This window comes from Spermophilus citellus (assembly GCF_964194105.1).
Source record: "Spermophilus citellus genome assembly, chromosome: 13".
Lineage (NCBI taxonomy): Eukaryota > Metazoa > Chordata > Mammalia > Rodentia > Sciuridae > Spermophilus > Spermophilus citellus.
Window position 1 is genome coordinate 85,514,586 of NC_138193.1, and position 27,437 is coordinate 85,542,022.

The window sequence follows — 27,437 nt, forward strand, 5'->3', positions numbered from 1 at the left end:
CTCTAGCCTCATCTACATAAACACAACACTGCTTCCAGTATAAATGTTAACTCCAAAGGCAGGGAGTCTAAATGATGGGTTCTTTATGGGTATTTGAATGGCTTCTTACAAAAGGGAACCTCAGAAGAAAGGCTGGCTCTTCACAGAGCAGGGACCAGATCCCTTTTTAACCCTTCAGTGACTCCTGGAATGCTCTGGCAGACTGGGATAGGTAAAGAAGGGGAATTTAATTTGCATGACCTAAACTCAGGTTCCACTTAAACTTTTTACCAGCTTGGGTTACTCAACTTTTTACCAGCTTGGGTTACTCAACCTCTGCGCCTCAGCTCCCTCACTTGTCAATTACCTGCCTCAGAGGCTCCATCTGCTGGCATGGTGAACCAGCTCATATGACCTTGGAAAACTGTACAAAGTGATTTGATGTAAAGGAGGAGGAGGAGACAGAAAAGCAATGAGAGCAACATCACAGAAACAAAGATGAGAGATGGAACCTACAACAGTGTATAAGAGTCCCTGGACACCCCTTCTGGGCTAAATTCAGGCCTTAGATGATGACATTGATGGTTGGGTTCACTTGCCCTTTGAACTGCACAGAGAATAAAGCTTGTCATTAGACATGGTCCAGAGCCAGTCACTGGAAAAAGAGATCAATATTCAGACCAATTATTGTGACAGCCACCATTTGTATGATTTAGCACGTGATCACTTTTAAATCCTCTAAATCTTCACCTTGTCTCTGGACAGGAGACAGGCTGCTGAGGGGGCCCAGGCCTGGGCATGGACTAGGATGTATCTTCACACTTCCTCAAGCCACAGAAAACTTGAACCAGGTGGTATGGTTGTACTCCTCTCCAGGACTCAGCAGCACAGGAGGGAAGTGGGGCTGTGAAGGGAAGACAACACAGTTACACCTCACTAGCCAGGGTCGTGCCATTAGCCATTCAGGGTGTGCTTCTAGACCAGGGCTCTGTGGGTCAGTGCCAGTGTGGAAACAGTAGTATTGGTTTGTGATGAGATAAAGAACCATTCTGAACCAGAATGAAAATCTAAATCACCAAGCACAATTTTTCAAAGCAAGACTTTCTTGCTGGAGGAAGTAGTTGGTTTTTGTTATGGTTTGGATGTAATGTGTTCCCCAAAACTCATGTGTGACAATGCAAGAAGGTTCAGAGGAGAATTGATTGGGTTGTGAGAGTCTTAATCCAATCATTAAATTAATCCCCTGATAAGGATTAACTGAGTGGCAACTGAAGTGGTAGGGTGTGGCTGGAGGAGGTGGGAATTGGGGATATGGCTTTGGGGTGGTATATATTTATATTTGGCAAGTGGAGCTCTTTCTCTCTGCTTCCTGATCTGCCACACTCTTCCACCATGATATCCTACCTCACCTTGAGCCAAGGAATGGAGCCTGATGTCTATGGATTGAGGCCTCTGAAACCATGAGACCCTAAATAAACTTTTCCTCCTCTACAGTTGTTCTGGTCTGATTCTTTTAGTCACAGCAACAACAACAACAACAAAAAGCTGACTAAAACAGTTTATAGGCAGGCAGGGTGGCACATGCCTGTAATCCCAGTGGCACGGGAGGCTGAAACAGGAGATCATGAGTTCAAAGCCAGCCCCTGCAACTTAGCAAGGCCCTAAACAACTCAGTGAGATGCTATCTCTAAGTAAACTACAAAAAAGGGTTGGGATGTGGCTTAGTATTTAAGCGCCCCTAATATGGGATGTGGCTTAGTTTTTAAGCGCCCCTGAGCTCAATCCCTGATACCAAAAAAAAAAAAAGTTTATATTCTCATGCAAGGTGAGAGCTCCTTATTATAGGCTGGCACTTTGAGGAGAACTGCTTCAAGTGATAGAAAAAAAAGATATAAAGAATCTAATAGGATGAAAAGAAGGCTCTGCTTAAAAGTGTGGTTGCAGAACTTGTGGTTATTGACAAAGAAACATTATAGGGGCTGGGGTTGTGGCTCAGTGGCAGAGCACTCGCCTTGCACATATGAGGCACTGGGTTCAATCCTCAGCACCACATAAAAATAAAGAGATCATGTCCATCTACTACTAAAAAAATTTTTAATAAAAAAACATTATACTGAATAAAGGTTTCAAAGATAAAAAGTTAAGCTTTTTAAAAACATATAAATGCCACATCAGCAGCTTTGCTTTGGGCTTTCTGTTTGGAATGACAAAGAAGAAAACAAACATGGACTTTTGAATCATACAGCTTGATTTGAGGGCTGTGACCTTGGACTCAATACCACTCTATCAAGGCAGCCTGGGGCTTTACCTGGTTGATTGCATCAGGCCAATTCTGGGTCTCAAGACAGAAGCCAGAGTGCTTAGGATAGATGGCTCCATTCTTGCCCTTCAGCGTGCCATTCAGGAAGTTGCCCGTGTAAAACTGGACACCAGGCTGGGTGGTGTATACTTCTAGTACCCTCCCGCTTCCAGCATGATACACCCTGGGGATAAAGACAAGCCACATGTGAGTCCAGAGCAGAAAAGCAGACAGAGAGGGGTAGAAATGGAATCCTCTTTGGGACAGGAATCAGACCCAGCCACAGAGAGGGGCAAGATGTATGGAGGAGAGAGAGGTAGGAAGGAAGAATATGATGGAAATTCTTACAGCCTCCTAGGTGGGGCATGAGAAGGTGGTTTCAAGGATCCTCCATGGCAACTTTTCACTCTGATCTTGGCTTCTTTGGGGAATGGCAAAACGCATTGACCCCAGGCAGCTGAGGTAGGGTGGAAAGAGAGGAACCAGGCTGGAAAGAAGCAGTAGGGGCTCCAGAAGGGGCCAAACCTAGGACCTCATGCATGTTGGACAAGTGCTCTCCCACTGAATTATATCCCCAGCACATAAGGCTGAGATTCTTTTTCACGGAATCAGGCTCTCTGCTTGGCCTGGAGAGACAACCAGCCATGTCTTTTATAAAAGAGAAGAGATGTTTTTATGAATTAAACTATTCCCTTCCCAGGGGCTGGAGCAGGCTGGTTTTAGGTCTCTTCTGTAACAGTTTTGTTAGGGGCTGTGGGTTTCTTCTGATAAACTGTGTCCTTTATAAACAACAACCAGGCCTCTATAGGGGTGAGCTCCTTTCTGGTTCTATACTTGCTGTTGATGGATTAGAGATAAAAGCTTGGGTCTTAAGGCACAATACATGCATGAAATAGTTAAGACATCCACACAACATGCTGTCAAACAAGAGGCTCAGGGAAACATGTTTGGGAAAAAGGGGGGCAAGATTTGAATCAAGAGGGAGAAGGCAGGGGGTTCTTTGGGTGGGGGCAGTGAGGAGAGACACACCCAGGAAGAAGGTGGTTCAAACAGATAGAACACATGGGGCCTTGGTGCTGGGGCTTGGAGGTGGAGAAGATTTGTATAGTTCTTTCTGTCTGTATTATAGAATTTGAATCATTTTCTCTGCTTTCTTTAAAATCCATTGATTCTACAAACTTGTATGGATTATTGCCAGTGAAATGGTACAAGGAACTGGGAATTCAGTGAGAAGGAAAGAGCATGCACACAGGCATCTTAGCAGACTGGAGACTGAGGTGGTAAGAGCTGTGAGAGAAGGGGAGCCTCCAAGTATACACAGGGGTGGGCAGGACACGAGTCACAGATGATCAAGTGCAAAGGGCTCTGGAAGGTCAAGGAAGGCAATGGGGACTTCAATCAGGAAGCTTTAGGGCTTCTAACAGAAAATGGGCCTTAAAGAACAGGCAGAGAAGGGGAGAGATGAGATGCCACTCAAGTAGGGGATACAGGGATGATGGCAGGCCAGGGAGGATGAATTCACCAAATTCATGGGAGCTTTGAAAAGATGGGGGATGTGGTGTTTGGGCCTCTGTCATGTTGTAAATGCTATCAATATGGTCAGGCAAAAGGCTCCTCAAAGAATTGGTGTCTCTTCTTCCCTCAGAGGCAGGAAGTGAAAAGGACCTGACCTTGCACAGAAATGCTTTTCTTTGGAGCTCTTCAGACAGAAATTATGGTCAAAACCACCGAGGCGGAACTCTTGCAGGTGTTTTCCAAGCTGCACTGGCTTTCTTAGGTCGAATGCAGTTCCTTGCACTGGAGCAACATCTCCTGGTAGAAAGAGAACAAAGGTGATTAATGCTCAGATCAAGCCTTATATACAGCACCCAAAAGACCCACTGGCTCTACCCTCTCAGGCTTCATTTCAATTCGTAAAGGAGACAAAAGCCCAGATCCCAAGGAGAATGAATTATTTGATTTCCTTGATTAGAATATATGCTATTGATTATAAAACGCAATAGATACAATATTCAGAGTCATTCAAGTATGAAATATACAAGAAATAAGGAAACACGTTAATTTCCGTGAAAGGTTAAGTTACATAAAGGTGATGGCTGTGTTAACCTTTCACCCAATCACCTCATTGATTCTCTTTTTTCTTCCTTCTCTCTTTTCTCTTTCTTTCCTTTTTCCTTCCTTTTTGTGTGGTACTAGAATCGAATACAGGGCTAGCAAGCACTGTACCCCTGAGCTACACCTCCAGATGATGTTTCTTTACTGCTAAAATATCTCCAGTCTCCTAACCAAGCATTAGCACCTGGCAGGGCAGACCAGACACTAAAAAAAAATCCTGCAATAGTGATTTTCAAACCATTTGGGGCCATTATTGGTTAAAGGGACACTGGCAATTACCTTGTCCAAATCACCTTCCTGATCAGTCTATAAATACTCTAAACTGTAGCAGAAAATGTTAATAAACCTGGAGCAAATGGATCAAGTAGGATAGTCCAAGGCAAACTGGGATGTAGACCACTGTATCATCTGCCAATTTAAATTCAGTACTTTGATGGAAGCTTTTCTCTGGGAGTGATTCCTGGGGCAGTCTGGCAAGCGCTGCCTCAGTGTGTGTGAGCCAGGTTCCTCCAACTGTCAGAGCACTGGAGTTTTTCTTATGAAGGTGGGCCATCCTGGAGCCTCTTCACAATGATGTGAGTGGGTGGACAGTCCTGAGGGAGGATACTGCTATGTAGGGATCTTCAACTCTTAAAGGGCAAAGCATAGAAGGGACTGGGACAGGACTCCAGTTTGGGTGATTGTCACATGACCAATGCCCAGAACACCCCTTCATGGTGTTCCACAACTCAATAGCATTGGAACCTGTAGGTTCTCCACTCATTTGGTCTAAACTGCTCACGTAACAGATAAGGAAACCGAGACTCATACAACCTAATATCATTATCAACCACCTAGATGTAGATTTTCTTTCTTTATGATACATAAAATAATGGCAACTTTATAAACAATGGCATCTTAGAATTGATAATATGTAAAAGTTGTTTGTCATATCTTCCATCCTACTAAAAGAACTAAACAAGTAATCAGGGATTTGAGGAAAGAAAGAGAAAGTGGGATTATCTTGAGTCATTTCAATGGAGATTCAAGGGAGAGATAATTTCTCAACACAAAGTCCTCTATACACGTTTGCCAAAACAGCAGTATGGGTTTGTACATTTTCTGAAAATACATTTTACTTTTTAACCTGTCATTCTTTTCCTAACTTCTTAAAAAATTTTTTTTTGTGGTGCTCGGGATTGGAACCCAGGGCCTTGTGCATGCAAAACAAGCATTCTACCAACTGAGTTATATCCCCAGCCCCTTTTCCTAACTTTTGGTTCTCTCCAGATGCGAGACTGAGCCATCTCAAACAGCCCTGAGCCTGGGCCTTTCATCAATGCAATGAAATTGGACCACTGACTTTCAACTACCCACCCTCTCTTCCTGCAGAATTCTTTATTTCATAGAGAATCTTTGTAGGATACTCAATATACTAAACACATTTTTTTTATGTCCAGGTATACATATGTGTATATTTATGTGCCAGAGTTCTAACTGAAGCCAAGGCAGGCTCTGAATAGTGTAGAGGAAAAAAAAACCAGGACAAAATGACAGCAGAGGTCCACCTTGTCCCATAAAATCATAGCCCACCCTGGAGTAGCCCACGGTTAGGTCCTAGAATATTGCATCAAGCACAAAGAATCCCTAATTTCTCTTCAGCAAGCCAAACACTCCAGACATTTTTTTTCTTTTTTTCTTTTTTTGGTGTGTGGGGGTGGTACCGGGATTGAACCCAGGGGCACTTAACCACTGAGCTACATCACTAGCCCTCTCTATATTTTATTTTAGGACAGGGTCTCATCAAGTTGTTCAGTAAGTGTTGAGGCTGGCTTTGAATTTAAGATTCTCCTGCCTCAGCCTCTGGAGGCACTGAGATTATGGGCATACATCACTAAGCCTGGTACTCTAGCCATTCTTGAAGAGGAGAAAAGAAAGGGGCTCCATTTCTGATCCTTAAACAATGATATAGTTTAGTCTTTTTAAAAATTTTATTGTCCCAGACTTGTATTATATACACTAAAGGTAAGTACAGACGTTAGGTGATTGACATAATCTTTTGGGGTGAGGAATACTTTTTCCTTTCATGTGTTCAGATGGGGATACTTTAGGAACTTGGTGCCTACTATATTTAGGAGAAAGATTTAGCATGCAAAGTGAGGCCATGATCTTAGAAGGCCTAGAAAAATCAGGGGCTGGTACCTTACTCTTTACTTAATTATGTAAGTAAAATTAGACTTAGCTTTTGATTCTGTTTTTGAAGATTCCTAATTGCTGTGAGGAAACACTAATCTTTGTACAAAAGAAGACATACTTCCACTCAGAGATGCAACCTTTCTGGTTTGTGATGATTGGAGTCTTGCAGTTCACAGCTTTGGGAGTGCTCAGGGTACCAAGCACCTGAGTGAGACACTGATGCTCAGGTGATACACCGTGGTGTCCACTGTTCAACCAAGGGAATTTGGGAAGCATATAAAAGAATCTATTCTATCACAATCAGCTTCAGGAAAAAATTAAGGAATATAGAATTTTTGGGGAAACGTAAAAAGCATCTATTTCCTTGCCTAGATTCTTCTTTTACAAAATTTTTTTAATAAGTAATATTTACATGTGTGATCAACTTAAATGGTGACATATATAAAAGATACAAACATAAAATATTATATAATGAAAGAATTCTCATCTTTATTTCCCACGTATCCCACAACTTCCACAGAAGCAATTACTGTTACTGTTTTTTTATACACCCTTCCAGAAAACAAGATATCCAAACAAGATATTCAAAACAAGGGGCTGGGGTTGTAGTCAGTGGTAGAGCGCATGCCTAGCATGTGTGAGGCACTGGGTTTGTTTCTCAGCACCACATATTAATAAATGAATAAAATAAAGGTCCATCAATGTTTGAAAAAGAAAAAAAAAGATATCCAAAACAAGATATTTTAGTGTACACAGACACACACACACACACACACTCACATACCTGGTAGTCCATTTCCACCTTGATCTTTTAATTCAATATATTTTAGAGGTTGTTTCTAAAGTTATTCCGATTATTTTATATCTATTCTATTAGATAACTATGCACCTATATTTTTCTCTATTTTTGCTATCATAATTTGTCTACTTAATATTTCTTTTCAGGGGCCATAACTGCAAATTTGATTTTCCTAGAAAAGTATCTATTTCATCTATATTACTCTGATACTTATTCATAAAGAGTTTAGCATAGTAATAATTTATGGTTCTTTTAATCTAATATGTAGTAATTTTCCTATATTCATTTCTTGTTTTGTGTATTGAATCGGTTAGCTAATACTTTATCAATTTTTTAAAAAATATTTTTTCAGTTATACATGGGCACAATACCTTTATTTTGTTTATTTATTTTTATGTGGTGCTGATGATTGAACTCAGTGCCTCACATATGCGAGGCAAGCGCTCCCTCACTGAGCCACAACCCCAGCCCAATTTTCTTTTTTTTAGTGGTGCTGGGAATCAAAACCACAGCCTTTCCCATGCCCTGGATTTGATCCCCAGCACTGCAATACATACATACATACATGTATACATACACACTATTCTGACTTTCATTTGCCTGGTTTACTTTCATGTTTTATTTTCAGCCTTCACTTGGTTTGTATACAGCATTTTATTGGGTTTTGTTTGGGGATTCAATCCATGATCCTGTTTAATAGGGACATTTAGTGGAATTAACACAACATACATTTGTTCTAAGTGTTCTTAGTTTTGTCTTACTGTATAGTATGCTTCCTTATGTATAGTTTATGATTTCCAGTTGTTGCTTTAAAAGCTTGTTATATGGTCTGTGTTTACTTGTATCTGTGTTTCTGATAATTTAGAAGGTTTTTATTTTTGTTTTGTGGTTTCAACTGTATATCAGTGGCTTCAGTATAATGCACCTAATCTTTTTTGTTAGAATCTGCTCTGTCTTCTCCTTTCTCCCCTTTTCTCCTCTTTGCTACCTTGGCTAGGTGTTGGACACTGAACTGAAGGTATTCGAATGAAGGCCACTTGCTTCCCAGTAGATGGCGCTAGAGACCGGAGAGAAAGAACCAGCTGAGTTGTCTGTCCTCTAAACTCTGATCAGTTCTGGGAGATGGGGTTCTCTTTTTGGATCTCTAAGGCCAAAGGCCAAATCCTATATGGCAGTGATCCACATCGGTGCTTTTGTCCTATAAAGTGTGCGACTAGCTACCTTCCAGATTGACCAAAGGCAACAATGACTGTGACACAATTAGATTTGGAGAAGGGAACAGTTATTCTCATGGGCTTAGGAGATTTGAATTTTACCTACCCATATTTTGAGTAGTAACTTATGTTAGGCTTTATTCCCTAACCTTATATGGTGTTCATAATATCTGATTCTTCTTAAAGCCATACTTGAGTCAAGATCTCACCCTTGAGAATGACCTAGTGTGGCTGCCCCAGGTCAGTTATATTGCTTATGAATATTTCCCTTTCAGGTATGACTATAAGTAGAAGGCTATAAGGAACAAAGAAAATCATGGAATTTTCATGAAGGAAGACACAGGGGATATTTGCCCATGTTAAACTACCAATCACTGTTTGCCTCAGCTTCTCCCCCTTAAAACAAAGCTGCTATTACTGGCTACCTTTCACATTACAAGGAAATATTTGATAAATATTGTTCTTGCACGTCTTCAGGAAAGTAGCATAAATAAATAAATGATACAACTGACACTAGGATTCCTGTATGTATACACATGGATGTATAACCAATGTGATCCTGCAATCTGTACACGTGGAAAAATGAGAATTCATACCCTATTTGAATCAAATGTATGATATGTCAAGATCTTTGTATTGTCTTGAGCAACTATTAAAAAATAAATAAATAAATAAATAAATAAATAGATAAGTGAGCCAGATGTCAGGTAACATATATATTACACAGCAGAGGCTAGAGAGGGCAAGACCTAAAACTTTAGAGAATGCAGCCAGGGTTGTGGCTCAGTGGTAGAGTGCTTGCTTAGCATGCATGAGACATTGGGTTCAAATCCCAGCATTACATAAAAATAAAAACAAGTTAAAAAAGAAAACTTTAGAGAAGCCCTGACTTAAAATTAGATACTTGGGTTAATTCTAAAATAAAATTTTTGCTAAATGAGAAAAAAAATAGATAGTCCCCATTTATTTTCTTCAGTTACACTCCCTCTTGTGCTTAATGGTCAGGTTATGTGGAAAACGTTGAATTTGCCCCTCAGATTCACCATGTCTTTGGGCCCTTTATCATAACTAGAGTGTCCTTTCTGTGTCCCTACCCATATTCTGGCAGAGTCCAATTGTTCACTTAGGGGTAGTCTATAACAGCATCTCCTCAGTGAAGGATTCTAACCTCCATGGTCAGAACTAATCCTTTTTTGTATTTTGTTCCCATCAGACTTACAATACACTTTCCCCAAACATCCATCACATTGTGGTAAAATGATAGGATTAGAGCAAGCTCTGTCTAAAAGGAGCCTGAATTCCTAAAGGGCAGGTATTCTGGGCTATTTAACTTTGTCCCCTCTGGGCATCACGAAGGGGTGAGGGACAGTGAAAGGGGTGGAAGGATCAAAGGACTATAGGGTCTTCTGGCACTGAAGAGTTACTGGAGTCGAAAGATACCTAACACAGTGACCACGGAGGGCTACATGCAATGAGAGGTGATGACAAATCAAAGGTCTGGCCCTAGGACCCCAGACGGGGCGAGTCGACGAGCAGGATGGAGGACCAGCTGGTTGGAAGACAGGATCTCAGGAGGCTGAGAAGTCAGGGTGTCACAATATGGTTAATGAAGTGATTAAAATTATGACAAGAAATGAGAGGAAGTGATGGGGCAGGGGCATCTATAGGTCACCTCAATGAAGAGAGTTCACTTGAATGACACTCTGGTGACTACAGCTGCCTCATTTTTGTAAAAAGAGGAAATGGCTCTGATCAGGACTTTCTAAGGGTATCCATTTTTTTTTAAGAGAGAGAGAGAGAATTTTTTAATACTTAATTTTTAGTTCTTGGCGGACACAACATCTTTGTTGGTATGTGGTGCTGAGGATCGAACCCGGGTCGCACGCATGCCAGGCGAGCGCGCTACCGCTTGAGCCACATCCCCAGCCCACCATTTGTGTTCTTGAGTTAAAATTACCTCTACTCAAAGCGAAGGAAAAACTCAGTGCTTTCATGAAACCCATCTGCCTTGATTCGTATCTCTTATCTCACATAAGGGATTCAGACACACATTCTATCATGAGGAATTTGGCCCCTTTTTCCATGACTGCTTGTGGCAGATTGCATTTTTTTGAAGAGAGCCACACCAGTCTATATCCCATCCCATATGCACGCACTCCTTACAATTGCAATCCCAGCCCTCCTTCACTGAGAGATGGAGTCTTTCCTCTCTTGTAAAGTGATGGTTAGAAATTGCCTCAACAGAGGGGCTGGGGATGTGGCTCAAGTGGTAGCGCGCTCGCCTGGCATGCGTGCGGCCCGGGTTCCATCCTCAGCACCACATACCAACAAAGATGTTGTGTCCGCCGAAAACTAAAAAATAAATATTAAAAAAAGAGAGAGAATTCCTTTATTAAAAAAAAAAAGACAAGAAATTGCCTCAACAGAATGTGGCACAAGTGATTTCTGAACAGAGATTATAGAACACAAAGTGGTGTCAGCCCTCTTTCAAAGACATACGCCCTTGGAGTCCAGACAACACGTGTGGCTGGCTGTTCTGGCTGAAAGTCCCAACTAGGCCCTCAACCAACAGCCAACGCCAGCTGCCAATCATGAGAGTGAAGGAGTCTTCTTATGATTCCAGTCCCTGTTCTAAATGAAGTTTCTAAATGAAGTGTTAGAGTAGTTTCGTGATCACCTCTTATTACTGAAGTAACAATCCTGACAGGAAGCAAATCTCTCCCCTCCTCTCCTTTCACATGGTCAGAAATGCCTTTAAGCAATTGTGCTTTAAAAACCCTACTCCTTGTGATTACTTTTGGATGGGAAAAAACAAAGACAAATTTGTTAATCCATCAGTTTTTTTAGTATCTTCTATGTCTAGGGTTCAGCTTAGGTCAGGAAGCCTGGAATCTGATTTAAAATAAAACTTATAGGAGAATGTGACAAATGCAGTGAGAGAGGGACATATAGCAGAATCAGAGGAAAATGTCTAGAGGTGTCAAACCATGGCATAAGAATAATAGCCAATGCACCTGAGATGTTTTGCCCAAAGAAAAGATGCAGGAATGACGTGACAGCCGCCTCTAGGCTCTCAAGCCTCTTCTGCAGGGATCTAAGGACCAGTTCCCAGAATGAGGCCACTGGGATCAGCTCTAGGTGATGGATTTCATCTTAATATTAGAAAAGCCTTCCTCCATGCTGACCCGTGATGGACCACGAACATCCTGTCCCAGAGGCACCCAAGTGTCTGTGGAACCCAGAGGTCTGCAGTTCAGATACTGGAAAGATGGGTAGTAGCTACCAACTACCACATTCCAGGAATGTAGTCTGTTGGCTCAGGTGACAAAAATAATAAAGCAGGCTGTTCCCTGTGGGGGACTCTGTGATATTTCGGCTATTTCTCTTGTCTCTCTTTTTAAAAATAAAAATTTCAGCTTCTCTTATTTAAGGAGACTACTGGCTGAGAGCAGCTCATTGCAGAATGACTTACTGAGCTACCAGGGAGCTACCCCTCAACTCTTTTTGTATTTTATCTTGAGACATAGCCATGCTAAATTGCCCAGAATGGCCTTGAACTTGTGATTCTCCTACCTCAGCCTCTCCAGTAGCGAGTAGCTGGGAGTCCACGGGGTGAGTCACCACACCTGATTTATAGAACAGCTTTTGAGAGAGTTTCTGAGAGAGCCCAGAGTGTGAAGTCCTGGAGGGAGGAGGGGAATTAATACCTTAATTCACTACTAATTCCCCTCCTCCCTCCAAGGAGGCAGGATAGAAGGCAGGGTGGTTGGGGAAAGGAGCAAAAGGGGAGAAACAGGTGCTAAAATGGGAATGCCATCGAAGTTCTCTTAAGGCTAGTTGGAGCTTTTTTGAGTCTATTTATAGCTACTCAGAGTGGGAACTGAAGTTCACCAATACTTGCATCACCTGGGTGCTTGTCAGAAACAAGAACCCCAGGGCTCCACTAGAGAGCAAGGAGACGAAATCTGCATTTTAACAAGTTCCCCAGGAGATTGGTGTGCACATCAAAACTGAAGAGCACCGATATGGAGATCATCCAAGGGAGACCCAGGCTCAGATGGGCTGCTATGTTCCTCTCTGAAAAAGAAGAGTGGGCAGGAACACTGGGACAACAGGAAGCACCAGGCGCTGGAGTCTGGTCTCCATGGGGACAGCCCAGCTGTGCTTCCAGCCCAGCTGCTCCAATTATGTCTGTCTCTTTATCTAGTCAGGTTCAGAACAGTCAGTGGGATTTGCATAAAGAAGCCCACAGTAATGGGGCTCGTGGGCACAGGTACTCATCTGACATCTAATTAAGCCATCTTGGTAAATCATCTCCAGAATGCCAGTTATTATTTTAGGAAACAACATAAAGAGAATGATAATTAAAAGTAGCACTCTGGATGGGAATTTTTACTTCATTCCAGGGGTTGGCAAGTAAAGCACCTTGGGATTTTTTTTTTTTTTGTAAAGATAACATTTCTATAAATTTTAATAGTTCACACAACCTCAAAGCTTGTCTGCAGTTTTCCCCCACTTTCCTCTGCTGGTGCTTTGAGTTTTGTGACTTTATTCTACTACTGTTTTTTTTTTCTTTCTTCCCACTGAGCACTTTCTGATTTTATTTTAACTTGCAGTGGGGGAAGGTATTGTTTCTGGATATGACACAATATCCAAAGCATAAACTGCTAAACCGAACCACAGGTTATTCATTTTCAGGCAAAAAGGCCATTTTTACACTTCACAGTTAGACCCACGTAAGGCATTTTCGTGACAGTAATTTTTCCATCATATTTCCTCTTCAGATGGCATCAGAAATTTGCCATCCACTAAGAGGTTCACCCTTCTGTTGCCAATGTCTGTGGCCTCCTGGCCTTCATGCTTCATTCCTACCAGGTCTGCTCCCCTTGGAGACTGTCAGGTCCCTGGTGTCATTCCCCTGCCACATGTCCTTCTATCTCTCACCCCCTTCACTACCTTCTAAGGGTTGCACTGTCTATGACCTGAGCCACGGTAGTGGCACTCACTGATCAGCCTTACACCCTGACTCTTGCCCTTCCTATTCCCCTGACTCGCCTTCTCAGTTCTGACTCCGTGCTGCTGAGAGACACTGGAGAACTCTCAGAATTACTAACAGAAGCCATCACAAATCCATGGTCTCAGTTTTTAAGTGGATTCTCGGCCCACTCAACCATTTTGCTTGCCCTCTTTCCTTAAAGGAAAACCTCTTAACTTGCATCTGCATCCCCATACAGGGAAGCACTCTCTTTTCTTCCTGTTCCAGCTACCTGAGAGCAGGTTCAACACCAATCCCTTCCATTAACTCAGGTCCCTGGTTCAGGTACAAGCACATGAACCACAATACCTGGGTCCAGGCCTCAGTGTTCGAGAAAGTTGTCTTAGTTGGGAACCTCTTACTGGTCTGTATCCTCTCCTCACTTTCTGTCATTCCTCAAACTGTCCCATCTAGCTTCTGCCCTGACCACACTGTCAAATGGGGTCAGACTACAATCACAATCTTTTCCCAGGCCCCCTGGGACTTGACTTTCTAGAGTCTTGGCAGTGTTGGTCACTCCAAGTCTCCTACACACCTTTCTGTTAGCTCGATGACCGGCAGCCCCTCACCATCTCCCTCAGCAGTACCTTTACTGGGGGCTTCCTTGCACCTTAAATATTGGAAGTGGTTTCCTAGGGCTCCCCTGGGCTTGGTCCTTAGATTGCTGCTTTCCTGGATCGACATTTCCTTTTGGGAAAGCCACTTGGCTTAATCTACAAAGTGTACTCTGCCTATTTGTATCTCCAGCTCTCTTTTCTCTCTTACCATCATATTCACCTGTCCAGCCACCAGCTGTATGTCACCACCTGGGCGCCCCATGGCTTCCTTAACCTTCCGTGTTCTTGAGGCCAAATCCACAGCTCTCCCAGCACCTCTCCCCAGCCTGCCCACTGACCCGATGCCACCTCCTCTTCTTCCTTCTCCATTTACCACTTGATTTCTTTATCTGTCTTGCACAGGGGCTGCCCTAGAAACCAGCAGCGATCAGATATCTTTCTTCCTTCCTCATCTCCAACATTCAACTCAGATCTGATTTTTACCTCCTGAATTTTGTAACAAGCCCCCCCTCCACTTACACCATGTTTCCGTCCTCCCCAGTTCACGCGTGAACTATGAGCACAACCTCTTATATGTCTGCAGTCCAGCCCCGCCCTAACAGCTGCTGGAGTGGTACTTCTAAAAGGCCAGTCCTGCCAAGTCAGTCCCCTGGCTCAAACCCTTCAAAGACCTCCATGATCTAAGGATAAAGTCCCAGTTCCTTAGCTAGACGCAGGCCAATGGAGACCACCCTCTGCAGGGCTGAGCAAGCGAGGCGCCAGGTGCAAATGTTAAGGAGACAAATGCTCTCAGGTGCCGACCTTGAAAAGGGGTGCCACCTTAAATTCTGTACCCTAGTGCCTGCACTGCCCTACTGCTTCTCTAACATTCTGGCTTCACAGTTCACCCCCTTCCACATTCCAGGCTTTGGTGCTTTCAGTCTCCTTGCTGCAGTATCTTCACAGACACTAAGAAGCTTCTCACAACTCAGTGATCTTGAGAGAGCCTCCTCCTAACCTTACCTCTATGCCTCCCAAGGCCTGTGGGCATAGAGGTGTATCTCTACTACAGATCTGACCACCTAGATCCTGCTGCTCCCTGGAAGCTTCTCCAGGGCAGAGAGAGTGTTCCATTTTCTTTTTAGGTGTGTCCAGTGCTTCAGGCAGCATGTAAGAGTCAGCAGGTATCCTGTCAATGTTATCTGAACTGGAAAAGTCTGCTCTGGAACTCCCTTGAGGCAGATCCATCATCCATGGCCCCCAGCTACCACTCGGCCCCTTCAGAATGGGGTGACCTCTGAGGATCATGATGCACTAGGAGTGAACCAGAGCCAGCACTTGTCCAGAGCTGGGGTAAGGAAGGGGTAGATGTTAAATCAGTTCTCCAGGATGGTGGTCAGAACACTAGCAAATAATTCCCCTCCTGACAAATCCATTCGATGTGAGCCTGCAATTTTCACAGGAATTCTAACAGCCTGGACAAGTGCTAATTTCCGAGCTTTCCTTCTGCCAGATGGCCACCATGCTGGTTCATGTTTGCCAATCTTGTAGCAGTGATATGTTCTATAACAGGGGACATGAGTAGCTTTGGGAGTTATTCTAGGGGTTCATAAAACTGTTCTTGGGACCATTTTATGAGAAGAACTCAGTAATGTACCCCGTTGGAGAGTATCATTATTACCAGGAGAGAGATGTGGAGTTTCTACACCAAACCTCTTTGAATACTATTTAGGAGGGACCTGTCATACAATAAGCAGCTTTGAATAAAATCCAATGTCACAGTTTAATCTTTTTAGGGTAAATCAAGCACTTTTGTAGCCTAAAATTTGGATGAGTACAGGACCTGTACTATATACATGGCTGTATATATTTCACTCAGGCAAAACTTACTCAGTTTTTTCAGTATTTCTTCCCCAGGGCTGGCATAGTACCGGCACACAGTAGGTACTGTAACATCCTGTAGGTACAGACTGGAAAATGAAGTAGTGAAGGGCAGATTGGAGCTGGAAGGGCTTTTCCCCAGAACTGCAGAGCTGAGGGTGACAACCAGAACACATCACTTGCAGAGTGGCCCTGGTGTGCCTGCTTGCCCTACACCCCACATACTAATGTCCAAACCAATGGCTGGTGGACATGTGGAGGCCATTTCATGAACCGAATCAAATAGAAACAGAAAAGCTGGCCTCTAACTCCAAACTGAGAACTACTGTCACTCCTCTTGGTGGGACTTGGGGAAGCTGCTTTTCTTGGTGTGCCGTTCTCCTCTAGCTAGCCTTCTAGTTCCCTTCAGGAAATTCAGTGATGATGAATCAGCAAACGAAACAAAACACCAAATCCACCCTGAAACTCCTCCAAAGGAAAACACTACTGTTCTTCTCGAAAAAGATGACGCTTTATATATGCTAATGCATAGTATATATAATGCAGCCATAGACTGTCATTACCTGATAGGAAAAAGGGCAAGAAAACCCCTGTGCAGACCAAGATGATGTGGCCAACTCACACAGGGTTTTCCATAGAACTTAGGAGTGCCTGGGCACCCCCTTTCTTGGAGAGCTACTAGGAACTGAACCCTGGGCCACATGCATGCTAGGTATGTGCTCTACCGCTGAGCCCTCCTCCTCTCCCCTCCTGGGTCCCTAAAGCTCTTTCATCATCTTTCCAAACACACACAGGGTCCTGGTCAGGGGCCTGGTTACAGGTTCCATGTGGTCTTTTGAGTCATTGTTAGAAATGGACAGGATCTAAAGTCCAACTCATGCGATTCCCATCTAATCAGATTTTATAGATTCCGTTGATAAGGCCAAAGAGGTTTTACGAATAATTAGAGGACATGGCTGGTAGAGAACAAAACTAAAAATCGTACCTGGTTTTCTGAATCCCAGATCTCACACCATATCGCATTAATATATTGTATTTAAAACAATTGCAAAGGAGGAGGAAGAGTGGAACGAGTAGCCATGAGGGGAGGAAGAGTGGAACGAGTAGCCATGAGGGGAGGAAGCAGTAGCTGTTTCTAAGATATGTAGATTTGCTTGCTCTTGGTTTCATTTTTCTGTTTAGCATAGATTAGTTTTCCAACTTTAAAAGTGACCAAGCCCAAAGCTCCCCTCTTTGGATCTGCAACTAAATCCTGATAGATCATCCAAGGAAAACTCGTAGAGGGGCAGGGAGGGAAGCTTGGGCATGTGATGAGTGCTAAATGGCTTATGTCATCATAAACCAAGCATAAGGGCTGGGGATGTAGCTCAGTGGTAAAGTGCTGTCTCTAATGCACGAGGCCCTGACAAAACAAAATCCCTAGACAAGAACCTATTGTTTCCAGACTGGGGTTACAGCTCAGCATTAAAGCACTTGCCTAGCACAGGTGAGGCCTGAGGTTCTGATCCTCAGCATCACATAAAAAAACAAATAAATAAAACAAAGATCAAATTCTTAAAAACAAAACAAAACTATTGTTTCCAGTAAGTGTGGGAAAGATTTCCAAGGAGAAGGTATGAGTCTTGAAGGACAAGTGGGGGTTTATGCAGCAAAGAAGGGGATAATTGGGGCTGGGGCTGGGGCTCAGTGGCTGAGCGCTCGCTTCACATGTGTGAGGCACCGGGTTAGATCCTCAGCACCACATGCAAAAATAAATAAAACAAAGATATTAAAAAAAAAAGAAGGGGATAATTGTGGTCCCTCTAGGATGGGGGTTGGGGGAGTTGTGAGTGAGGCATGGTGAGAAATGGCCTGGAGAAGCAGCTGGGGTCTGGCCTGAAAAATCATCTAAAAGGTTCTAAGCTGCTGATTATGAGAGTCAGATTTGCATTTTAGATAGATATCTTTAGGAACCAGATGGAAGATAAATCTTGAGATTTTTTTTTTTTCAGTTAGAGAGTGATCATTTAGATTCATTCATTCATTTATTCATCCATATTTATGAAGCCCACTGATCTAGACAAGAAAAGATCTCATCAACCAAGATGGTGTCAATGGAGGTGGAATCATATAATCAATAAGACATACTGAGGGGCAGGGGATGTGGTTCAAGCGGTAGCGTGCTCGCCTGGCATGCATGCGGCCCGGGTTCGATCCTCAGCACCACATACAAACAAAGATGTTGTGTCCACCGAAAACTGAAAAATAAATATTGGAATTCTCTCTCTCTAAAAAAAAAAAAAAAAAAAAAAGACATACTGAGGCGACATTTGAGAAGTACGTAGGAGTTAAAAATCAGTAGGACCTGATGACTAATGATGTGGAGGAGGGTAAAAAGGAAAGAGAAGCATATCCATGGATGGTTGAAATGAATACTGTGTCCAATATTTAAGGATTATATAATATCGAAAGGAATTGTCTGTCAGGAGCCCACATGCTAATGCACAAAGATCAAAACAATCTTCATCTGCAGCATCTTTGAAACAGGAGAATACTTTGGAGTTTGTTATTTCTCCAGGGTAGAGACATAGACCTGCTCTAGGGAAGTAATTGTATCATCAACCAAATTCTAGGCGGAACTGAGAGAGGCTGAAATAAAATAGAAAACTCTTGCTGGGTCTGTCTCTACAGACTCACGGTAAGACTTTCCTACCAGAATTCTAATTTTGTTAAAATGGGGTTGCTTTCATGTAATTTTAGAATGAGCTTTGAAAAATGGAAAACAGCAAGAATAGCAGGTGAACACAGATGGGTTGGGGGACAGAGTGGATTGGGCAAATTTTTATAAAAATACAAGGTATCTTTTCTAAAAAAAAAAAAAGAGAGAGAGAGAGTAAGAGAAGATTTTACTAATATTATTGTGAGAAGCCAAAGACCTGATCAAAGCATTTTTTTTGGGGGGGGGTGTACCAGGAATTCAACCCAGGGTCTCAGGTGTGCTTAACCACCAAGCCACATCCTTAGCACTTTTTAATTTTTTTTTTTTTTTTATTTTGAGCCAGGGTATCACAAAGTTGGTTAGGACCTTGCTGATTTACTGAGGCTGGCCTCAAACTTGTCATCCTCCTGCCTTAACCTCCTGAGTTGCTGGGACTATAGGCATTTTTGCTTTTTTGATTCCTCATCTATAAAGAACAGCAAGATTAAACAAAAAGTGATATGTTTTAAAGAGGCAGGTGTGGTGGTGCACGCCTCAAAAAAAAAATCTTTCTTTTTAACACTGCACTGTGTTATATACGTGGCTACATCTTGCTGGGCAGATTGCCCAGCTTGCCTCTTGCTCTCACCATTCTGTAAGGTGAAAGGGTGAAAAGTAATATTTACAAACCTGGGAACAAATTAATCCCTGGAGAAATCTGGATTGATTTTTCTCACCTGTTCACTTTGGTTTCTGCTCGCTGCCACAGGGCAAGGCGTGAGAGTCATGTCCTGAGTGGAATGCCTGACATGTGGCTCAGAGACCTGGCACTGAGTGTTCTCTGTCCTGACCGTCCATTGTACATCTGTCTTTCTGGTAAACGGCCTCTAGGAGTTTCACTTCTGGGAACCCATAGGGAGAGCCCTGATTACAAGAAACACAACAAACACACTGCAGTGGACCTGAGATGCCCCAGTGGGAGCCTGTCCTCGTGCTGTGGCCTTGTGCTGCACAGGAGCAAATGCTCTAGAGCAGCAATGCTTTTGTGTTTCGTTAAACAGCTACAAACAATGGCTCTGAAGAGGTAAAGCTGAACTGAAATTTAGCAGCAAGCTTGGCTCCTGGTCTAGGGTTAAAATGAGTTCTCGGCCTTGGAGAGGCCTTCAGCTGGTACTGCTCTGGGTCATATCTGAGGCACCTGTGAGCAAGGACCACGTGTTCACTGCAGACTCCAAAGTGCCAGGAATGGCATCCAGAGAAGTAGCTTTAGAAGGTGATGAATTTCATTCAAAATATTTTTTGTTCTTATTTTGATCCCTTCCCCGCAGCCTCAGTATGAAGGATTGAAGCCTCCAGGGCTGACAAGATGGCAGGAGTTTCCTGTGGGGAAACAGGGGCGACTCTAAATTACTTGGCTGAGTCCCTTTGAAGGCTGCAGATACCTCTACCCTTGTGGAGGCTTTTCCATGGGGCTTGGGGAAAAGGGTAGCTTTTTAATTTAGGAGAGTAGAATAAGGAGAGAAGGAAGAAGCCACTCATTGTCTGCTACCATGTCCCTTTCCTTTCTGTGTGATGACACTCAATTAGTAAGCAGGTAACAAACAAAAGGAAGAATAGGACTTCACCCCTCCTCAAAAACACGCAGCAGGAGGCTAGTCCCCCTTTACTGAATACCCTGGCTACGGTATTATAGTTAATTGTAAAATACAAGAAGCTGCGTTCTTATGATGATGGGTTTTCCCATCACCTGAAAAACCATGTACTGAGCGCCTCAGTGTACTAACCAGGGTAAAATCACCTTCTGAGTTTAGATCTGCATCAGCATCTCCCACAAGACTAGCAGCAGCTCAGGTTATACCTTTTATGAAGGGCAAAATAAAGACTTAAAACATAAGTATAAATTAATAGCCACAAAAGGGAAAGGATGGTGTGTGTGTGTGTGTGTGTGTGTGTGTGTGTGTGTGTATGGGGGGGGGGCTATTAAAACATTTTTGTGTGAAGCACAATCTTAGGAGGACCCCCAGAGGACTTGCAAACACTCAGTAGGATCAAATCAGATGAGTCTATAGACATTGTTATTTGTCAGATTACATCACACTAAATTCAAGAAATGTAGATGATCTGATGATTAAAATATTGCCCCCAGCTTCCCTCACATCCACTACAAATGCTTCTGCATGTGCCACTTTTTTTTTTTTTTTAATTATTTTATTGTTGGTTGTTCAAAACATTACATAGTTCTTATTATACCATATTTCACAGATTGATTCAAGTGGGTTACTTTTTCAGATTTGGTTGTTACCTGTTAAAGAGTTCTTGGTGCTCAGCCTCTTTTCTGCTACAATGATAATAAGACTTTTCTCTCCAAGAGTTCTGGGCAAAATTAATGAGGATTTTTATGGCCCAGGAAGAGAGAAAAACAAACATCCAAGCAAGGATCTGGGATGCAGAGCAGAGGATTAGGAGAGTGAGCAAAATAACCGATTTGTGAATAAGAGCCACTCATATGCAAGAAGACCAAAGTTGTTAATGATTTTTTTACTGCTGACTTCTAAGGGCTTCACCACAACAGATCATCAGCCCCAGGAAAGCCAGGGAGAGCAGAGGGTCTGAAGTGAACTTGTTACCCGGTGTCCCTGCTGGGCAAATAAGTCCCCCAGTAAGTGAATTCTCCAGATAGCTGAAGGCTATCCTGTAACTGGTAAAGCTTTTCTTTTACTATGTTTGTGAATTGTCTATCAAATGATTTTCCTGTCATCTTCAACAGAAATGACACACACACACACACACACACACACACACACACCCCACATACTTAAGAAAGTAAACTTTCAATATGATCATAGTAAGATTCTGCAGATAAGAAAACCAGGAACCAGCAAGACCAGGGATGCACTGCCAAACACAGTTGGTTGCAGCTCTGGGGCTACTGAGGGGCACAGAGAAGAGTTTTGAGCTTCCATTTACCTGCCTTGGAGTTGTTCTTTTTCTGATTCCCTCCTTGTCGGGCAGACAAAGCCAGACACTTAAACTCATGCTTTTAACTTCAGGAAAATTCTTCCCTCCCCCTCTCTCCCTTTTTAAAATAAAATGCAAACCAACTTGTGTGTTTTGTTCTCTTTGCAGCAAACTAGAAATAAGTTGAACAGAAGGAAAAACAGGGAACAATTGCGAGAGAAGCTGTGACGTTTCTTGTACAAAGGTGACAAAAGAAATGAGAATTGACAACTCTTAAAAGTTTTGGTTTTTGTTTTTTGCTTATTTCTCATTTCTTGACTATATGGTGGTCTTGGGTATCTATAGAGTCAAGAAATTAATTTATTTTCTTTCTTTCCTTTCTTACCCTTCCTCATCATCCCAAATCTTTTTTTTTTTTTTTTTTTTTTAAATACTGGGGATTGAACCTAGGCCCTGGCTTAAGTTAGGTAAGGTTTCTACCTCTGAGCTACCTCCTCAGCCCTTTCAGTTTTTATTTATTTTTTTTAATTTTAAGACAGGGTTTTCCTAAACTGCCCAGACTGGCCTCAGACTTACAATCTTCCTGCTACAGCCTTCTAAGTAGCTGGTAAATATAGATGTGCACCACCACACCTGACCCAAACCTTCTTGACATTTAACATGGGAGTATGTTTTTTGGGTGTTTGTTTGTTTTGCTGTGCTGAGGATTAGATTTAGAGTCTTGTGCATGCTAGGCAAGGATTGTATCACTGAGCTATGGCCCTAGCCCAAGAGCCCAAGTTCTAATGTCAGACTACTTGGTGTGAATCTCAGTTTTCCACCATTTGTTAACTGGGTGATTCTCTGTATTAGTCCAGTTTCTTATTGTTATAAAAAAAATACCCTGAGACTTTGTGCTTACAAAGAAAAGAGGATTATTTAGCTCAGTTTGGGAGGCTCAAAGTCCAAGATCAGGGGGCCCCATCTGTTTGGCCTCTGGTGAGGGCCTCCTTGGCTATCTCACAACATGGCAGAGAAGCAGGAAGGAAACTGGCTGCATGCAGAAGAGGCCAGTTGGATGAGGTGACTTCCCTATACAACAATTCTCTTTCAGGGGAACAAACTCATTCTGAGAGACTTGCTATTCATCCCTTCTGAGGATGGTGTCCTATGACCTCATTATCTTGCATGAGGCCCCACCTCCTATACCCTGCCTTCTGGGGACCAAACCTTTAGCACATGAGCCTTTGAGGAACACAGTCAAACCATAACCTAACCATATCTCACTGAGTTATTTAAATTCCTTGTTCAACAGTTTACACATCTGTTAAATAAGAAAATGAACACAATCCACCCAACAGGATTGCAGCAGGAATTATTTATAATGTTCCTTTGAAATACTAGCTATTAGTGTCATAAACCTTCATCTCATCTCACAAGTTATTATCTCAATTCAACAAAACTACAATCTCTACATCGCTAGATACTGCACGTCGATCCAGAAGTCTTAATGGAGTGTGGCTGGTCTAACAGGTTCCTACAGTGCATCACAAGAAAGTGGCCTTGTGTGTTCAGTCCACGTCTGGCTGAATACCAGGAAGTCTGACAGTGCATTTGGTCCCACCTTTCAGTCTGTTCTGTGTAGGTTGACCTTGAATTCCAGGCCAGCCTGGGGTCACCATGGGCCAACCTCGGCACTTCAGCAGATCTGATGTGGTCCATCTAACCTATGCCATGCTGAGCGTGGTGCAGCCTGGTGCTTCAGAAGCAGCACTTCCCTGGGACAGTTCTGCTGTTTCCTGAACTTCCCAGATCTACTCCTCTTTATCCAGAATACCTTTCTTTCCTCACTGCCTAACAAACTCTCACTTGACCTTCCAGATTGTGTTTAACTCTCCCAGGAGCACAGGGAAGGCATTTCTGGTTTTTGTTTTTGTTTTGATCCCTGGGGATCAAACCCAGGGCCTCTATCCCTGAGCCACACCCCAGCCCTGGAAAGGCATTTTTGAATGCCCAAATGATGGACAGGCCCTTTGTAGTGATTTCAGAATTAGTAAGTTGCACCTGGGCACAAGAGTGCATGCCTGTAATCCCAGTGGCTTGGGAGGCTAAGGCAGGAGGATTGTAGATTCAAAGTGAGCCTTAGCACATCTCAAAATAAAGAATAAAAAGGACCAGGATCCTAATTAGAATAAGTTATATCAATGTATGTATGATATGTCAAAATATACTCATTGTCATGTATACCTAAGAAGAAAAAAAAAAAAGGACTCGGGATGTAGTTCAGTGATAGAGTGCCCCTGGGTTCAATCCTCCCAACTGAAAAAAAAAAAAAGAATTAAACCACTTGCTAAGTTTTTTTGGTCAATGTTAAGAGTCAGATGAAATCTGGGCTCCTAGAGATTTTGTTCTGAAAATGGGCTAGATGTGAATTCTTACATCGCTGAGGTGCCAAGTAGCAGTTACCACCCATTTTTGGAGGCTATTCCAAAGGAATCTTATAATTTTCGTTTGAGTATTATGGGGCAAGCAGACATAATATGTAGAACTGGTGAACATATGGACCTGTAGCAAAGAATTATAATTTTTCATGAGCTCTGAAGTTACTGCAACTTATCTGTTATCATGATAGAAGTCTAATGGACTGTAAGGCTCAACTGTAGCCCCTACAATGATCTTTTAAAACCCTGGCAGATAATCTTTACATAGCATAAATTGTGCATTTTTGCACTTTTCATATGATCAAAACAACAGGATAGAGCATAAGAAGATTTTATAAATATAGACAAATAAATATGCACTTATTTCAAAACCTGCATTTATAAGCTACTTAGTTTACTTTCTTCCTTATCAGTCCATTATAGCAGTCAGGTTATTTTTTTCCTTATAATTGATGATATACAGTTGTGATGCAATAATTCTGCATCCAGGACAAAATGAGACAACTTTACTGGGGAATCAAATGGATCAAATTATGCATAATAAAATCTCACTATTATGTATAATTATAATGCACCAATTTTTTTAAAAAGATGGGCCAGCTTACTCATGCTCATCTATTGAGTCATTTAAATATCAAAAGATGACACATATTACCAAGACAAACATAAAGGCCTTTAAACCCTGTCTTGGAGCAGGAAAACACTCAAAACTGTGATGACAAAAATTTTAACTCATCTATCTCAATTTCTCATTATTATTCCAATTAGTTTTATGGTCACTGTATTTATGGAAGTTTCTCACTGCTGCTGTTAACTCAAGTCACTGCTGAGTACACAGGCTCACACGTTTATCTTTTTCCTTATAAAAATGTTAAACCAGCAGCCATAAATACAACTTCTTTGTTTTAAAGAGGCTAAACTAAAACAAAAGTCCTTGCCTGGTGTAGGGCAGCTATTCTGTAAACTTGAAGTACTTTCTTACACAGATTGTTTTTAACTTAAATTTTGAAAGAATTTTAATTCACAGAAATGTGGTAAAAATAGTACATCGAGGGAAGCCTATTGAGCATAAACATGATGCAAATATCAAAAACTAAGAAATTAACACTGGAATAAGTTTATTAACTGAACGATAGGATTTGTTAGGATTTTACCAGTTTCTCTACTAATGTCCTGTCTTGGTCTCAGAATCTAATCTGTGACACTATGTTACATAAAAATGTTTAAATTCACTAACCTGTAGGAAGCATGTTTTCATTCAAAGACAAGTAAGCATCAGCTTCTATGGTGACTTCATGGTCATATATATTTGGGGACCCCTGGGAGGGAAAAGGAAAAAGAAAAAAAAAGACTTACTGTTTAGCCTTTTACATATTTACCAAGACAAACATAAAATCCATATTTGCTTTGTAAGATTTCTTGTAAAAATGTTTTCAGGCATTGACAAAAACTTTAGAAATCCAGTTGACCAATGATACTGAGTAAACAGGGTCATCTTAGTGTAGGTGGACTGGGGCCTCCAAACAACCACTGACACATGTGAGAGAAGCTTTCAACGTGTGACCCCAGCATGCATTTTCTTTTCTGAGTGGAATGCGAAGGTGAGAAGTCAGGGAGACCACAGTGGCTAGGAAGCCTTATGGTTCCCGCTTTTTAATGGAGGGGTTTCTGCTACTCTGTCAGATAGCAGGCACAGGGAGGAGAAAGGATCACTCACCCAGAACGAAAGTCCTGGGTGGTCAAGGCACTGCCTCCAGGCCCACTAGAGGGGGACACCTGTCACCCCTCTCCCAGCTCCCATCTAGAGGCTCCACTCCCTGCCACATGACAGAAGCCCAAAAATCAAAATTCTGTTGCCTTTTTGAGAGAGTCAAAGGCTAGTACAGGCCAGGCAAGGTGGCGCACACCTGTAATCCCAGCTACTCCAGAGTCTGAGGCAGAATCATAAATTTAAGACCAGCCTGAGCAACTTCTGAGAACCTGTCTCCAAATAAAAAATAATAATAATAAATAAATAATAAAAATGGCTGCAGAAGTAGCTCAGGGTGCAAGGCCCTGGGTTTGATCCCTAGTACTGCAAAAAAAAAAAAAAAAAAAAAAAAGGCTAGTACAGGAAACCTGAGTCAGTGGTCAGAAGGCTTGGAATCTAGTTTCCACTCACTAGGGAAATCATAATCTCTGGAATACTCTTCTCTCTCTCTCTCTCTCTCTCTCTCTGTGTGTGTGTGTGTGTGTGTGTGTGTGTGTGTGTGTGTGTGTGTATAAAATTGGGATTATGATGATCCCACTTTTTCTAGGATTTTTGTGAGGCACAGTTTAGTAAGGGCTACTTGCAAATCAGAAAATAAATTTATACATGTATGTTTTTAATGCAAAGGATTATTTTTTATTATCCATAGTAACATATTTTAAAGCTCTTGGGAAAGAGGAAGCAAGAGAGGGCTTTTGCTTAGTGAAGCTCAACAATCAGCCTTCCCACCCTCTCCACCACAACAAACAATTATCTGGCCCAAAATGTCAGTGGCTGAGAAACCCTGAGCAAAGCTAAACTGAAGCTGCTGCTGAGCTGCAGAGAGATAAGCAGAGGGGCAGTGGGGTGGAGGGCTGCAGGCTGACGGGATGCAAATTCTATGGAGAGAAAGATTCAGGCCACACAATCAAATGGAGTCATTTTAAGGCGAAAGAACAAGATTTAGGGACCATGAGATTCCATGTTGAAATGTGGCAAAAACTGGCTTAATTACACTGCTAGAAGGTTCTGCTGCTGCAGAACTGATATCCCCTGGGAAAGAAAATGGGTTTGTGCTGGGCTGGGGTAGGAGGAAATGGGGACAATATGAGGACCCAGAGCTCTCTGCTGCTCATGCTTCCTCTCTTAGCCACTTTTTTAGTTCCTGTTCTGACTTGAGAAGGCAGGTCCAAAATGGGAGGTGGCGTGCACCCAGGTCCAGTGTAGCTCAAGACATCAGGTGTCTCTCCTGGATAGAGGCTCCTCCCTACTGCCATGCTCTTTTACCAGGGTGGTGCTGGCACCCAGGAGGCCTTTAGGACTAAAGGGAGGGAAGATGAGAGAGGGAATTTAGAACTATTTCCCCAGCTCTATTTGTTCAATGCTCAGTTCAACAGGAGGGTTTTGTTTTGCTTCGTTTTTTTTTTTTTTTTTTTTTTTTTTTTTTCAGTGCTGGGGTTTGAAACCAGGGCCTTGCATATGCCAAATAAGCACTCTACCACTGAGCTACCCCCAGCCCTAACTTGGAAGGTTTTATTCAGTCCAGGCAGCAGCAAGGAAGGTTGAGTACAAAGCCATGAGGGTATTAGATTGACATCTACAGCCCACATAGAGGACTGA

The 27,437-nt window shown here is 42.4% G+C and overlaps 1 protein-coding gene across 1 annotated transcript in view; it reads right to left on the reverse strand.

Moving 5' to 3' along the window:
* Positions 1 to 415: 415 nt before the first annotated feature.
* LOC308632565 (galactose mutarotase-like) overlaps positions 416 to 27,437 on the reverse strand; it is a 43,468-nt gene continuing 16,446 nt past the window's right edge. The window contains exons 4-7 of the mRNA XM_081264769.1: positions 25,326 to 25,407; positions 3,949 to 4,090; positions 2,288 to 2,462; positions 416 to 883 (exon numbers count right to left, since the gene is read on the reverse strand). Coding sequence (XP_081120895.1) covers positions 806 to 883; positions 2,288 to 2,462; positions 3,949 to 4,090; positions 25,326 to 25,407 — 477 coding nt within the window. The 3' untranslated portion in view covers positions 416 to 805. The remainder of the gene's footprint in view (positions 884 to 2,287; positions 2,463 to 3,948; positions 4,091 to 25,325; positions 25,408 to 27,437) is intronic.